The 16,850-nt window shown below is 32.4% G+C and overlaps 1 protein-coding gene across 13 annotated transcripts in view; it reads left to right on the top strand.

Annotated features, from left to right (window-relative positions):
- LOC143247458 (uncharacterized) overlaps positions 1 to 16,850 on the top strand; it is a 136,110-nt gene that overhangs the window by 36,230 nt on the left and 83,030 nt on the right. For 9 of the 13 annotated variants that reach the window (XM_076495603.1, XM_076495597.1, XM_076495599.1 and 6 more), the window contains 3 exons: positions 3,042 to 3,178; positions 11,407 to 11,510; positions 16,583 to 16,747. In XM_076495603.1, coding sequence (XP_076351718.1) covers positions 3,042 to 3,178; positions 11,407 to 11,510; positions 16,583 to 16,747 — 406 coding nt within the window. The remainder of the gene's footprint in view (positions 1 to 3,041; positions 3,179 to 11,406; positions 11,511 to 16,582; positions 16,748 to 16,850) is intronic. The other 4 variants (XM_076495608.1, XM_076495606.1, XM_076495610.1 and 1 more) reach the window with 2 other exon arrangements.

Below are 16,850 nucleotides of genomic sequence, written 5' to 3'. Positions count from 1 at the left end.
TAAAACTGATAACATTTTAGAGTAAAACTACTACATAGTTTTAAAAATCTGGTTAGTTGTGTAAAGGTTTGTTTCAACTAATAGGGTGTGATCCTAAAGTTTATGCTGGTTACTATCAGTTATTACTTTCTTATTTGGTATGGTTTTTGGTTTGTATTGAGAAAAACGTATCTTAAAAACAAAACCACCTGAGGTGTGAAAAAATGTGACCAAGAAAAGATCGAGTGTATAACTTAAAAAAATGAAGCCAAAATTAGTAGCAAACCTGGTAGCTATATTTGTAGCATTGATAGGAATTTTACAGCAAGTATTCATTCAGTAGTTAGCCAGGCCAATGTTATTGAACTTTTGAGCATAATGATAGGTAAAATATATGGCCTAATTTAATTAATTAATGAATATTTGCTGCAACATTCTCATAAATCTGTGTGGCTACATCTTTGGCTGCCAGTTTTGATTTCATTCCTTTAAATTACTTGATTAATCCTTTTTTGGTTGTAACATTTTTTACACCTAAGTTATTTTTGATTAGATTGAAGTAAACAGGTATTAAATCAAATTGAAGAGTGGTTGAATTTTGTCCCTGTTAATTACTGTACATTTTCTTTACTGAAAAGGCAATACTCCAATATTTGGTAGAAGGTTGTATTAATTACTTGTAGGCATTTAGCAACTTACAGAAACACTTCTATTAAATCATTATATTCATGACCAGTTTTTTAATTTTTATACAGAACTACTTTGATTATATAAGGAGTTCCCTTGTCTTTTAAAGACATTTAATCTCTTAAACTTTCTTGTTACATAGTGCCCAGTAATGAGTCACAAAAACACATTTAGTTAATTCCACTAATTACTGCTAAAGTTTCTTAGGTATCTTAGAAAATGAATCCCTTAACTCGTTTAGTTTTAGTTTCTTAAACCGAGTGAACTACAGGGTGGTCGGAAAGTCACTGCAGTTTTGTATTCATATTTTATTTAGTTTATTTCAAGCCAGCAAATGATAGCAGTGTTTAGAAACAAAATAAGAAGGATCCAGGCCTGTATTGATGTCAACGGGGGTCACTTTCAACATTGTTTATAATTGTCATTCATATTTACCTCCTGTATTCTATATTAAAACATGTCTGTTAATACATATGTAAGTGCACAGTGACTTTCCGAACACCCTGTATAACAGAAGTTTGTGTTATGTACATGGATGCCACTTATAATGAATGGCATAAAAGTAAGTCAAGATTTTGTAGGTTAAAAACGTACATGAACAAAAGTTCACTTATATCAAAATTGTGTTTATAGTTTTATTGTATATTATTCTTTATTTCATACCTTCATGTGCTCTTGAGAGAGAAATCATAAAACAAAATACATAAGGGAAAAAAAAGTGTAGAAGTTGTTTCTAATTTTATTTTAATCTTATAGCCTGGTTTATTATTGTAAGAGTTCTAATTTTGTTATATTAATACTGCTAAGTTTCCTTAGTGGCACAGTTGTTAGTCTGCAGATTTTTTTATAATGCTAGAAACCAAGTTTTGCTAATCTCTGTTGGTACAGCACTGATAGCCCACCATGTACTTTTGTTCTTAACTACAAGTAAAGAAACCTATTTTTAACTTTTAGAAGATCAATTTAAAGATTTGTTTAGATTATAATTAATTTTCTTACATAAACTATATCCATTAAATTTTATTTTAACATCCTTTCATTGTCAAACCACATTGATATTTGATGGCTAAATACTTTAAAGTTTAGAGGCAGAAGTGTTACAAATACAATCAAGTGATATAAATATTTTCTATATCCTTTCACTAGCTGTTTTTTACTTTAAAATAAAATGCAAAATACAAAATTTTTGTTTTCAGGTTTAGTCTAGAGAAACAAATGTATTAGATATGATCAAAATGATAAATATGTTCTTTTTCCTTTAGTTCATTATGTTAAGTAACAATATATTAGGTATAAATGGATAGTTTAATTTTGGATTCAAATTGAAAAGTCCTCATTGTTCTTAAAAGTTATGAAATGGCTAAACAATTCAAGATTTTTCTGTGAATCTGAGACATTCTTAGGTTAAAATGGTATAACTTGGTGCAATATAGGAAGGATCTTTTGAATGCATTTCAAATGAAATTAAGTAAAATAATCAAGCCTTAACAGGTGGACAACAAAATTTGTTCCTACAAGGCTTTCTCTGCATAATTATCCTTGAAGCAAAGTCAAAGGTTAAATGTCTTATTTTTTTAGAAAATTATAAATAACCCTTTTAAATGTGATGATTTACTACAGCTAATAGCATTGGTTTCCATATGCCAGTCAACCTATTGGGGAACTAATTTTTTTAACTGGGCATCTAATTTAGTAAGTCAGATCAGTGGTAATAAAAGTAGATGGTTTTCAGTTTCATATATAGAGTATGTAAAAGCTTTCATTTCATTGCTTTAGTTTTAATGTGTTTTTAAGTCTCATGTGCTTAGGTTTTATTCAGTTAATGAGATAAAATACCTTTGAGAACTTATGATTGGTAATCTTTATATAGGTTAGTTTGTAAAGGAATTGACTTAAATGTCTAGCATGAAACAAAAGTTCTGTATGTGGAAGATATGATAGGAGAAAGTGAACACTAACAACTTGATGTACAATACTATTGTGATTTACAAGTTTTACTACAGAAATATTTGTAAATATTCTACTAACATGTGTAACAAAATGCTCAAGAAACCTTTGTTGAAACTAATTCAAAGTTCTCTGTATTTGTGCTACATTAGGGATTTTATTGAGAAAACTATTTTTATTGTTCTGCTCAAAATTCACTTTTACATGCATCTCTGAAACCGTACTTTTGTTATTTTTATAGGAAGAGGTATATGTTTAATCAACGATATTAGTTTCAAAGATGGTTAATTTTGTTTTGCTGTGAAATTGCTTGCCTGCTTGATTTTTCTGAAGAGTATTAATTTTTTTTTTACTTCAAGAAAAGATAGCAGGTTAAACATTGTACCCTTTTTTGAAGTGAGTGCTATGTTTTATTTATTTATCTTCAGAGAAAACCTAGCCAGTGATACTTACCTCCTTTCTCAGATGGATAGTGATCAGTTTGTTCCCATATCTACTGTAGCAAATTTCAACCAGATTAGGCGACTAACCAATGATTTAAACTTAATTACTGATGTTTTGAGAGGTAAGTTGATTCATTTGTTTCATATAATAAATTGTTTTCCAAACTAGCTAAATGCTTTTTTGTTTATAATAGTGATGAAAAATGTTTCAACTTAAAGGAAATTATTATATATTAATAGCATTTTAAATGTATAAGTTTACAGTGCTTTTTTTGCTAAAGTACATGTATAGAATTTCAGATTTTGAACAAATGTTTTCGAGAAATGTTCATTTTGGCAAACATAAAATTAGAAAGTTGGTGAAAGTTGTGTATAATTCACTGTAGTGTTACATAATATACTTTTCTTTACACAATAATAATAGGTTTATATTTCAGTATATTCCATCAAATGATGATTAGATCTTGTGTTCTTTTAAGTTATGTTCACAATGTTGTGAATGATGTTTTTTACATAGTTAAGCTTAGTGTTAGTTTCTCAACAATATATAGTACACATTTATTATAGGTTTCACATCTTGAGTGAATAGAAAATATTACTTTTCAATACTGTGTCCCATGGAAATTAACTTGTTAACAAAAGTGGTGTTAACATTGATTTAAATGGTTTTGGCATAGCCTGATTATACTTGTGAATTACATTTTGAGTTATTGTTATGAATGCGTAAATGCTCTTAAAACTAAAACACAGGCAGCTAAAGAAAAAACGGGTACATCTGTAAAAGAAATAATAATGCAGTAGTTAGAATGGAAATGAGAAATTAGCAGTGTTTGCTAATTAGTTAAATGATGGCTCCATTATTTAAATTCAGTTAATAGATTAGTTGTGTTCTAGAACCTGTCGTATATAAAAGTGAAAAAATAACTTGGCAGTGGGTGTTATCATCCTTGTTGTCTTCTTTCTAGTCTAAACAATACCACATATATTTAGGTTAAAATTATTTCAGTAAGTAAATTGAGAAAAGAATTGGATGAAGAACTTAATTCTAAAATGGTAATATATATTCAAACAACTAAAAATCACTACAACATCAAGTAATTATTAATACCTATCAGCCACATCTTATGAACTAACTTGTTGAAGCTCATGCCAGGATTTTATTCAGTCTAGTTTCTTTATAGTTAGATGTTATGCTAACTGATTGTTACCCACAAGCTGTTCATGTGCATGACTTGTGAAATGTTTATATTTTACTTACTATAACTAATCTAAAGAGATCCCTAATTTTACATTTCAGTCACTTCATAACAAATAGAGAAAAGGCAAAACAAGAATGAAGTACTTTTTTATGTTAACTGTTGGTACTTAAACCTGTTTTGTTATACTAGAGTAGTAATGCACAAAATTTTTATTTAATTAGATAATGCACCAAAGAATGTATAAAATGCAAACAATTCCTCTAATTCACAACTTTTCTGGCTTTCTAACTGTGCAATAAGAGCTGTTACAAATTCATCGTAGCTACCAGTTATCTTTCTTGTGGGAGTGAAGCTTGTACAAAAGTGAAATTGACAATTTTTTATTCAAAACATAATGTAAAACAATACATCATTTGATAGATAAAATCTCTGGCTCACTGTTAGGGGTAGATAATGTAGAATTAAACATGAGAGAATTAACAAATCCCGAAAGAGATGATGTAAGTGGTAGGTATGGCAAGAGGGTTCTAATCTTCTATTTGATGGTTCTGTAACCAAATAGAATTGAAGGCTATAAAGAAAAGTTATGGTTTCTCTGAGCAGTGATGGTTTTATAATGAGTAACTTTTAATTCTTTACTTACTAAAGGGCTAGTGAATAAAGCAATTTTTTAAAATATTGCCTTAAAATTCAGAACTTGCATACTGTTATGACACTAATCATTAGCTACAATTTTATGCTATACAAGTTGGTAAAATGTAAACAAAAAGTAGGTTAATAATATCTTAAACATATGCTACTAAAACCTCATGATGCACAGTAAATGAAACCCAGGCAGATAGTGTTGATAAAATTAAATCCAATGAGGCAATACTGTTAAATCTTTAACAACAAAACTAGTTGTCACTAATTTTTGCTTGAGTATTGTAGTAGTTGACAGTTTCTTATCTGCAAAATGCTACCTTCAAGTTTTTAACTGAAGGGTCACGTTATTTGTTATTTGTCATAATTTGTCAATTACTAAATAGTCCAATTAAGCATCTCTATCACCTACTAATGTATAATCCACAAATACATTTATCACATTGGCTGCCACATAATAAATTAGTAAAAATAAAATTAAACATTTAAAAGGTGCAGAGGAGCAGTCCCAAACTTGTATGCTATAAGAGAGATTTGGCTAGTTTGTTTAGTTGTGCATTGTGCAAGAATTTCAGCTAATCTGAGCTTCACTGCAAGAGAAGTTTTCTCAAGTATATTCGTGTGTTGTTATTGACATTTTGAATCATTAAGAAGTATTAGCATATTGGCACAAATCTAGACCATAGGGTAAACTTTGTTTCTATAATCCACTTATTTGGATAATTTAATGTTTCATATAGCATCATGTTGTTACCAGTGAGATAGAAAAATATCATTATGCTACCAGATACCTATTGAAATAGTTTAACTGTAATTTTCCTGAAAATATTGATGAGGAAATGCAATGTGCAACCAACCCAAACCCTTTGGACAGTAATGTGTGTGTGTGTGTGTGTGTGTGTGTGTGTGTGTGTGTGTGTGTGGGTATATATGCAATAGGATATTTTATTGTGCTATTTATGAATGTTCTTATCATTCAGTATGTTATTTCAATAACAAAAATTCCATTTTTGTTTTTTTGGCAAGGTAAACTTAATGCTTTTTTTGACAAATATTTGATTTTCAATGCAATGAGTTCATCCAGCAAATTAGTGCATTCAGCTTTGCTGAGTAGTTGCTGGGTGCCACTGTTATTTGTTATCTTTTTGAAGACAATAAAAGAGCACTGTAGAAGTGAGTGCTTTTTAATATAGAATAGTTGCACAGTTGTGCAAGGTGAGTTACGAAATCACCATCACATTCAGAACCTATCTCAAGAGTTTTAATTCTTCACTTTGTCAAACAAATCCTTTTGGCAAGTGTCTCTCTTTCATTTAAAAGGGATTACAGGGGTTTGCTAGCTCTCCAAAGTCCATCAAGAAGCTACATTTAGGGGACAGCCTGGTGGAAACATCTACCCTGAAATAAAAGTGATCTCCATTTGAATTTCAAGGCCACTGGGATATACCCATTGAGGTTACTTCTAATGCTACTCTGAATTCCTCCCAGGGAGTGATTAAGAAGGATTTGAAAAACATCCCTGAGTCAGAGATCCTTGCTATTTCTCCAGCTAAATGTTTCTGCTGTGTACAGTATTTCCACTTACAAGGATAAAAGTATGCTGCCAGCCAGTATCTTAATTTTGATGTCTACACTACCACATCTACCTGTCTCTGTCCAGGCAGGTTATTTGAACTGTAAGGTTGTCATACATTCCTAATCTTTGTTTTCAGTTTTGGATATTCAAAGCATTGTGTTATGGTTCTTTGCATTCAGGGTGGTGGCAAAAATCATGTCATGAATGCAAACTGGAACTGCACTGTGTTAACTGTTGTGGTTCTTATCCTTCTTACTTTTGTTCTTGTTCTAGGTTGGTGGAGGAAAAAGAGGTGTAGCATTTGAAAACAGTTAAATAACTTTCTTATCTTGAGGCTCAGTGGTTATTGTCCCCAACTTCATCTTGAACATATGCTGCCTCACAATATTCCACTGTTACAGCAGGAGTGTAGACAGACCTATGCCTCCAACAGAGTTGTTTTCTAACCATGTGAAGAGTCTTTTGCTCTCTGAAATTAAGCAAATTGGCTTCTACTCCTGTCTTTCTTCCAACCATCCCTTCCAGTGACTGTTTGGGTCCACTTCATTTGGCTCTAGCTTCTGGGATCTACTTAGGTTTATATTCTTTAGCTGCAAGATGTAGAACAATTATTTGTTCACACCCTCAGTTCCTCTCCATCTACTGACAGAGGCCTGCACTCTTGGCCCAGGCCAGAATTGATAATGTTGACAGGCCTCTGTCTAATAAAGACAAATGGTATGGTTGTGAACCATAGGGTTCACCACTCAGTTTTATTCAACCTAGGTAAAAATGGCTAATTTGATAATTTAGAAACGTTAAGGTTTCCATTCTAACATGGATGACATTGAGTCTTTGATTTATTCTTATCTTGTCTTTCCATCCAGGAAACATTTCTGAAACTTGCTGATACAGTCACCTTTGACAATTTTCTTTATATCAGAATGACAGGTTGTGTAATAGACAAGTGCATGGAGGAGGGGCAATGCTGGTCAACCACAACATGCACACTTTGTCTTTTTAGCTACAAACACCCTGTGGCTGTCAGTCTGTTTCTTTGGGTTGTATCTTCACTGGTTCTTCCTACCTGTCTCCTAGAGAGACTTTTTATACCTAGGAAATTTGGGACACAATCCACTCTTGGGTAGTACTGGTACTGATATTGATGGGAAGGGTCGTTTTGTAGTTCTCTCTGATCACAACCTTTTTCTGTTAAATACTGGTTCTTGTACTTCATGCACCCAGTCAGTTTTTACTGCCATTGATCTATTTGCTTTCCTTCATTTTTCTCTCGACTTTCTTGGAGGGTTGACAGTGACTTGTGGAGAATGATAATTTTCTTATTGTTTTGATGGAGATTGGACATGGTCGATGCTATCTGATTCACATGCCTTGGTGGAATTTGGACCAAGCTAATTGGCACTCTTTCACTGCTCTTTTGGAACTGATTCTGCCATTGCCTGTCTGCCATTGATAGAAGATGACTGTGTGGTAGCAGTGAATGGCTGTATTGTAGACAGCTTTTCATTCTGTACTTAAGTCCTCAATGTGTTTTCACAGTATCCTCATATATGGTGGAGTCCTGCCTGACAGGAGGTATAAAAGGTACAAAAGCATGCATTCGATACTTTTTTGCAGGTATCCTACTCTTTTGAAGAGCAGTGCTTTCCAATGGGCTTGTGCCAGTGCATGGCAGGTTAAACACCAAAACCAAAAGGAATTTTAGATTAAATTAACAACTAGCATCTTTACTACCACCAGTTACAAAACCTATGGGACAAGATTTGGAAGGTCAGTGGGAAGTATACTTTCCATCTTGCTTTTCAATGGACAGAAAGTTGCTGATGTCCAGAACAATTTCCAATAATTGTGGTGAAACTTTTCTCATACGTCCTGCACTTCTGTTTTGTCCTTTACCTTCTTGGCTGTCAAGTTTTGGGGAAGAGTGATCACCTCTTTCCTTTCAGACCAGTTGTTTCTATGATTATGCTCTCCACTTTGCATTGGTGTAACTTGAGCTTGTGTTTAATCAGGTTGGTCCTGATACTTATGAGATGCTGCACCATCTCTTTCATGTTATTTTTCTGGTTTGTTTTTAACCAGATCTAGCAGGAGAATGTTTTTTTCTGATACTTGCTACTGGGCTATTGTCCTCTGTTTTTCTAAGCCTGAAAGGATTCAAATATACCTTCCAAATATCTAGTCGCTTTGAATAGCTGTCTCTGTAAGGTCTAGGAGAGTATGGTTAATGCTTGTCTTGTTTGGTTCCTGAATTCAAACACCCTCTTCTCAACCACCCAGTATGGGTTTTATAAGGGAAAACTTTCTTGAGAACATTTTGTTTCCATGTTCTGATCTTGAGAAGGCTTATGACACTATGTGGAGGTGTAGCATTTTGTGGAACTTTCTTTCATACAGGTTATGTGGCTATTTACCCATTTTCATCTGGAATTTTTTACTGGTCAGGAAATTCCAAGTGTGTGGGTTTCACACTTTTCTGTTCTTTTTCCCAGGAACTTGGAGTTCCTCAGGTCTGTGTTTTAAGTGTCACTTTTTAATATCAACATTAATGCAATTGTTACAAAACTTCTTACTGTTGCAAATGGGCTCCATGTCAGTCACTTCTGCATCTTGTGTTGGCCATTTAACATAAGACTCTTGAGCGGTAGCTTCAGATTATCCTCAATCACTTGAAGTGGACCACAACAAAGTTATTTTTTTTCTCCAAACCTATTTGCATATACTTTTACTGTAAAGGATGTTTACATCCTGATCCTGAATTCAGTTTTGGTGGTGTTCTTTCTGTGGTCCCTGAGGCAAAGTTATTGAGGCTAATCTTTGACTGTATGCTGCCTTTCATTTCTTGCAGTAAATTGCTATGTGTCAGGTGTCAAGGCACTGAAAATCTTCTGATCTCTTTTCCACCTCTTGGGGAACAGATCAGGTTTCCATGCTCTGAATCTATTGTGCCCTCATTTGCTTCAAACTGGACTGGGTCTGGTCTATGGTTTGCCAGAATGATGCCCTTTAAGATGCTCTAAGTCATTTGTTGTGTGGGGCTTTGACTCTGCATGGGGGCTTTCTGCACTTCTTTGGTATAGAATTTGTACATACCCTTCCTTTTCACTATTGGATGTAGCTGTCTGAATTGGGTTTGTCATTGGATAACATTGCTCTTTATTGATCAGCCCATCCCATCATGGCTTATCACTGTCCCCACCTATGACATTTCTTTAAGTCATCTGAGGAAAACAAATACTCCCTGTCTGAAGTGCCATCTTCTCTTTGTTGAACATTCTTCAAACTACCCTTCTGTTTCATTTTATACAATTGGTTTGAAATCAGGTGACTCTGGGATTTGCTATGGTTTGTTGTGACTTGGTGTTTGCTCACAGAATCCTTTCTACAGTTTCTGTATTTACTGCCAATTAGCATACCATTTCTCTTGTCCTGGATCATGTAGAAGCTATCCAGTACACAGATTGTACCATTTATACCAACTCTTAGTTCTTTTCTGGCACCTGAATCACTTAGTAAAAGTTCTTGCCCTGTTATCATCAATATTCAACAAAGACTGGTCCATTTTTCTCTATCTTCTGTTTGTCTAATTTTTCTGGATACCTGGCTACATTGCTATTTGCAGGAACATTTGAACTGACACCATGGCAAAGTCTGTCTGCTTTGGTGCTTTCACAGCTATGTCCATCTCATTCTGTATTGAAGGTTCGACTTCCTGCTAGTTGGCAGTCTGTGGGGTGAGCAACATTGTAATGTTTTCCATATCAAACTTTCTGTTCTTTCACTGTTTTGTATCTCTAAGAGTAAGGAGGAGGAAGTTGTCCTAAGTAGGCTACACATTATCAGTTTTTAACTCGTCTTTTTTTTTTTATCTGGGACTGATCCACCAATGTGTGGCTTTTGTGACACTCAAGTCCCAATATCTCACTGAAGGCACCATTTTAGATTTAGTTTTTAAGAGTTTATCCTTGATGTTGAACAGTGTCATTGACGATGGGGACACTGTCCAACTTGCTTGTTTTAAATCTTTATCTGATTTTTGGTCTGTATTGGTTTAACTTGATTTTTTTCTACCTTTTATAATACTTGTACCTTTTTTCTGCATGTTTGGTGTAGATAGCCTAATTACTTTGCACCAATAAATGCCAAACAAAACCAACCAACTAGCTCAAGTTTTCAAAAGAATAGTACAGATAAATGGCTATCGTTGCCAACTTTTCAGCACAAATTTAAATTTTATGAAAGGTACCCTAAATAAAGGGAATTTAATGTAATGTGTGATATTAACTTAAGCAGTCAGTGAATAATTCATTCTTGGTTGGTTTTTCTTTTTTTACATTAAGTAATGATCAACTAATACATTTTTATCTTTAGCTGTTGACCTTAATTCAAATTGATGTAGTTTGAGTGTTTTTCCTTGGAGGCTGCAATTCCAGAAAACTGAAGTGTTTTGTATCTGTATTTTGTCTTAATTGTAATGTCTGGTACAGGTTCAAAGACCGATGGCTGTGTTCAAAAGGAAATTTATTGAGTGTATTTGACAGCAAATTTACCTTTTTTTATACTTCTATGATATTACTGTTATTTATTACATTTACATTTTATATCTCAATGCAATTTTTATTTTTCTAAATTTTAATATATAGTGTTAGTTTCCAGATACATGCATGAATACCGTGATCAAAAGAGAAAATGAAGGGATAGACATTATGATAACTTTTGAAAATCTGTCAGATTTACAGTTTAAGTTATTTCCTTTTTCCTTCTTTGTTTGTAGTTTTATAATTTATAATTTTGAAAAGATATTCTAGTTTTAGTATGTAACTTGGCAGGCTTAGTTACTTTTATAGGGCATCTTTCTAGGATTGAATCGTAGGTTATTTATTCTATTTCCTATAACCATTTTAACACAAATCTACAATTTATTCTGTATCAGAATCTCCCAATGTACAAGTTGATCAAGCTGGAGAAAGAGTTCGCCCAAACTACAAACGCTGTGTCCTTATCTTAAGAGAAATTCCAAGAACAATGCCTGTGAAGGTACAATAACTTCATACTTTAAAACTAGTGGCCATAAAGTTCATAAATAAAGAATAGAATGTGATTTGTATTTCTTTGATTTCTTTTTATTGCCATGGCCTTTAACAATCGAGCTATGCATTATTTTTGTCAGTTTTGTTTTTAGTACATATATTTCATTGTTGTTTTTGTACTTTAATCCATGTTAATTCATTAACTTGTATAAAACATTCACTTTTATTTTAAATTCTATACTTAGTTTTGAGTTAAATTTAGTCTTTAGTTTCATTACTGTGGACAAATGTACACTCCTTGAGAACTTACTCTTCCATTTTATCTTCTCTATACATTGAGGTCAGCTAGGTTACATGTAACCATTTTGTAGAACTGATTTCTAAAGAATTTTGTCAAACTTAAGAAAGGAATACGTAGTTAGTGTTTGTGGCACAACCACATTCTAGTGAAAATTATATCCCCCTTTTACCCAAGGAGCCATTCCTTCCTCTAAAATTACACATTATTTATTAGGAATAAAAGTGTAATATTTTTCTAAGGAAAAATTACCAAATAAAATTGTATGTGTTGTACAGAAGAGTAGCAGATAATATGGTTGTTAGTGTTTGTTTTAATGTTTATAAATTTATATATTGAATGCATGCTTTGTGTGTGTGTGTGTGTGTGTGTGTGTGAGAGAGAGAGAGAGAGAGAGAGTAGACATGCATGTCTTATGTATTAGTTTTGGTTTTACTATAGGTGTAGCTCTTGATGCATTATTTTTTTATACTAAACATTCAAGTGAGAAATTCTAAGACAAATGATACAAGTTTGAAGCCAATTATTTGGTGGACAAAAAATAATGCAGAAATACCTCCATGGTAAACAACTGTTCTGTACAACTAAGACAAAGATGTATTGGGTACAATGGAAATAATTATGCTTATATACTAGGGCATGTTATTTTGGAAATGAAGAAAATACCAGAAGACAGAAATAGTGATTACAGGTGGTACTTCCACAAGCTCTGTATTCTGAAGCACTCTTACCATCTCCAAAGTCTTCCAACAGCTGAACATTTAGGTGTTAAAAAGACACTAGAACAACTAAAACTTTTGAGTTGAATGCTATTTAGGAGAATTGATGTAAAACATGAAATGTACTGTGAGCAGAAAAATCCATGGGCAGCTACAGCAGCATTGTGTTGGAGTACTACTTTGGAGTACTGCTGCTGATGTTTTTGGACCTCTGTCACAGATTAACTGTGGAAATAAGTAAATAATGGTTGTGACAGGCTCTTTCATCAAATGGCCAAAACTAAAAGTATATGCTGCTGTTAACCAGGAAGCAGAAATATCTAAAAAGGAAACATGGTTGATACAAACTTGTTTTAAGATTTGGTGTGCGAAAGGAACTTCACTCAGAAGTTCAGTCACCTGTTGAAGAGCACAGTTTTCATGTCAGAATCACTTCCAGAGGATTGAGAAGGATAAAGCTGCCAGTGGATGCATTCAACCACCAACCTAGGGAAGAACTTCCTCAGTTATGTGACAGTATTTAAAAAGGGACAAGAGGCAATTCCATGTGTATCATAACCTTGAAAAATAAAACAAACATTTTATTAAGAGACAAATTAACCTAGTATTTTATTTTTGAATTGGATTGTTAAAGAACTTTACACTCTGGGAAAGAGGCAGTGTTGAAAGCTGTGTTTTCAATATTTTAATTTAAGTAGAGGGTGCATGAGTTTAAGAACTGATAAATTTGATTGGCATTATCTAGATAGGTGTATGCATATAAAAATGAATAGTTTGATCCAGTGTGAAGTATTCATTTAAGTAGTGAATCAGAATTCAGAGATATTAGTGACAATATATATTCAGTGTTTCTGTTAATTTAACTGATCAGTTAGCAAAGAAATTCTGTTAAAGTAAATGTTTTGTGATTTTAAGCTTATAACTGTGTAAAGTTAAAAGCAACATTAAGACAGTAAACTTGTTTATTGTTACATGAACTGGGTTTAACCTTATGTTTACCAAATAATCCAAAAGAATAGAACCAACAATAAAACACATTACAACAAGATGATTAAAAGATAACACTAGCTCACATTTTGTTTTATTCAGTGTTAGGGTTGCCACCTGTTGCATATTTTAAGGAATTGTTCCTTATTCAGAGTAAAATAGTGTTCCATTTCGGTTAACGAAAGAATGAGTTATTCCTTATTTTGCTTCATTGTTCATTTTAACATTAGTTTCCAACTTCACAAATTTGCCACCTGTTACATATTTTACAGAACCGTTCCATATTCAACAGAGAAATGCAGTGTTCCATTTCAGTTAAGGAAAGAATGTGAGTTGTTCCTTATTTTGCATCCTTGTTTATTTTAACATTAATTTCCAACTTAAAAATACACCAAAAAATATCAAACACCAACAGAATTATTTCTAATTTAGAGCTGTTCAGGTGGCAACCCTAGGTGTCGTGTATATCTGATACATGCAAAGTGTTGGAAATGCTTATTTGCTGAATTTAAAGGAAAGGCTTATTAACAGCAGTGTAGTTACTGTTTGTTCTGTAAAGTTGGTTTGTCATCCAACTTCATTTGCTTAAATACAAGTCGAATAACTCAGAATAATATTTTATTGTAGTACTTAAAAACCTGAACCAAAATATGGAAATATTTATCACAAAACTATCCCTTCTGGTGGCAACACATGTGATGAATGTCAGCCTTGGTTGTATTTATACAACCAAATGAATGTCACAAATATGTAAGTTGTAAGTAGTTTAAATTTTTGGATCAGCATCAAGTTGAACATGGTTTGTTTACTGGTTGATTTGTTTGCATTCATTAAGTGAAAATTGTATCTTATATAAAATTCATTCTGTGTATTCATAGTCCAAAGATAATAGCCATATTTCCCCCAAAATCAGTCTTATTATTTTGCAATAAAGCCAAATTATATCATGTTATGTGGAAAAATTTGGTAAAAGTTTGTATGAGTGGTACCATTATTAAAAGCCAGTCTTGGAATTCATTTGCAGTAATGATAGTGAATGTTGTGAATGAATATAATTAGTTTGCTTAATTATAAATTATAAGGATTTCACTTTTAAGAGCAAAATGTTAAGTCTTGATGAATATGTGGACACTAAGATCGATATATCAACAAATGTTAGCTATATATTAGATAACTAGCACTGCAGCTGAAAACATCTTCGTTTGGAATATGTATGAAAGATATCGTATCAAGATAAAACATCAAGGAGTCTTTTGGGTTTTGATATCAATTTTACACAAACCTTTGTGATTTTGTAGTGAAGCACACAATGGAACTAAAAACACCTTTCAATAGATAGAATGCAGTGGAACATTTTATTATATTTCAAGTGTGTTTCTGTATTTTGATACTGGATAATTCATTGGTTGCTCTACTACATTTTGTAATTTTTCCTATGTTAAATTAGTCTGCATCATTAATAGGATAATGGAAGATATTTTCTTCAGTAGTGAAAGGTTGAAGTTAATTGCTTACTCTACCAATAGAATTAAAGGGATTTACTTTAACATGATTTTTAATATAGTAAACATCTGTTTCAAAAATATCTATCATATTCCTCATGATGTGTTCACTTTGTCATCATCACTCCCATCATTGCATTGCTATCTTCAGTTAGGGCCAAAATATCATTTATAACATTTGTACCATCAATTTTCATCTTGTGCAACTTACCATTGATATTCAAAATATTCTTATTTTAATTCAACCAGTCATTTTATTCTGTTTGCTGCATTAATAGTATTTTCAAATGTACTTTTTAGTTGCTATTCCTCATGTTCCCAATTCAATTCAGTAGAAATTGATAAACCATCACACAACAGTGATGAGAGTGTTAAATATTTTGAAAATGTAAGATTTTTACAGTTGACACAAGTTTCATTTTGAACTAGAATTATAGCTTTTTAACATGTTTTGCTACAATATGGAACCCATTTTTCCATTTCAGCTATCCTTTTCTCTAAACTAAAACTATTAATAACTAATTTTTAAAAAATAAGTAAACAAATAAAAACCTTAAAGCCAAATGGCTTAACAAGTGACCTATACAATAAAATTAATCTTTTTAAACTTTTATTCAATGATTGTTTCAAGATCCAACCTAAAATCCTATTTGCTCTACCACTAGCAACGGCATTCTGATTGGATGGTTTCAGAGACTGATCAAATATTACACCAATATCCCTTTCTTTTGTGACACCATTAAAGTTATTCCTATCAAAATTATAATATCCCACATACATTGTCTTGCATTTATTTTTATTGAAACATTTATTTGCCCCCACTCTCTAAGTGATCTAATTCTTTTGTAAATCAGCAGCATCTTTTTCATAGCTAGTAATGCCAGACATTAATATCAACTACAAATATTAGTAATTTATTGAACATTTTATCACAACATTGATTTAAATGAAAAAGAGCAAAGGTCCAAAGACATCTTGAGGTTATCCAACTTGTAGAATAAGTCCATTCTGAATAAACTTCATTTGTTAAAACCCTCTGCTTTCTTCCACCTAGCCACTCTTCTATCCAGTTTCTTAACTTATTTACCACATCTGTAGAGAAGTTTCTTTACAAGCCTTTTATGTGTCACTCTGTCAAATGCTTTATGAAAGTTCAGATACATCAAACCAACATCTTTACCCCAACATACATAAGCAGTAACCTTTTCAAAGAAAGTTGAAGTACTTATCAATTTTGATCTATTTGGAACAGCCAATGGTCTAGTGAAGCTGAAGATAGGTTAAATTGTCATTGTTTTTGGCTGATATTGTTTCAAAAAGGAAATCTAAAATTCCAATTTCTGAGGCAGGTCATTTATTTTATTCTGAGCAACATGAATTTACCTAATTTGCAGGTACAGGAAGTATTAAAACAAATATATTGAATAAATCTTTTAAACAATTAACTCATTATTTGTAATTTGCTACATTTTAATTTTTGTCTATCATGATCATCTAAAAATTTGAAAGATTTTTTGTGCTGTTTGTTTTCCTATTCTTTCTTTTTAATTGTTAGTTATTTTTTATCATGAAGGAAATTCAAGCTCTGTTTGCAGGAGAGAATTGTCCCAAATTTTTGTCTTGTGAATTTGCCCACAATGATAGCTGGTACATAACATTTGAATCAAATGAAGATGCTCAGAAGGCATACCGCTATTTGCGTGAAGAAGTACGTACTTTCCATGGAAAACCAATCATGGTATGTGTGTGAAGGCATGTATTAACTGCATTAACTTGGCAAGTGTTACATTGCATGGTTTGTATAAAAGCAAATATTGCATGGCAAAAATCAAATTAAGAAG

This window comes from Tachypleus tridentatus, chromosome 3 (assembly GCF_004210375.1).
Source record: "Tachypleus tridentatus isolate NWPU-2018 chromosome 3, ASM421037v1, whole genome shotgun sequence".
In the NCBI taxonomy this organism is placed as follows: domain Eukaryota; kingdom Metazoa; phylum Arthropoda; class Merostomata; order Xiphosura; family Limulidae; genus Tachypleus; species Tachypleus tridentatus.
Note: the sequence above shows the minus strand (reverse complement) of the source record. Positions and strands in the feature narration are given on the sequence as shown.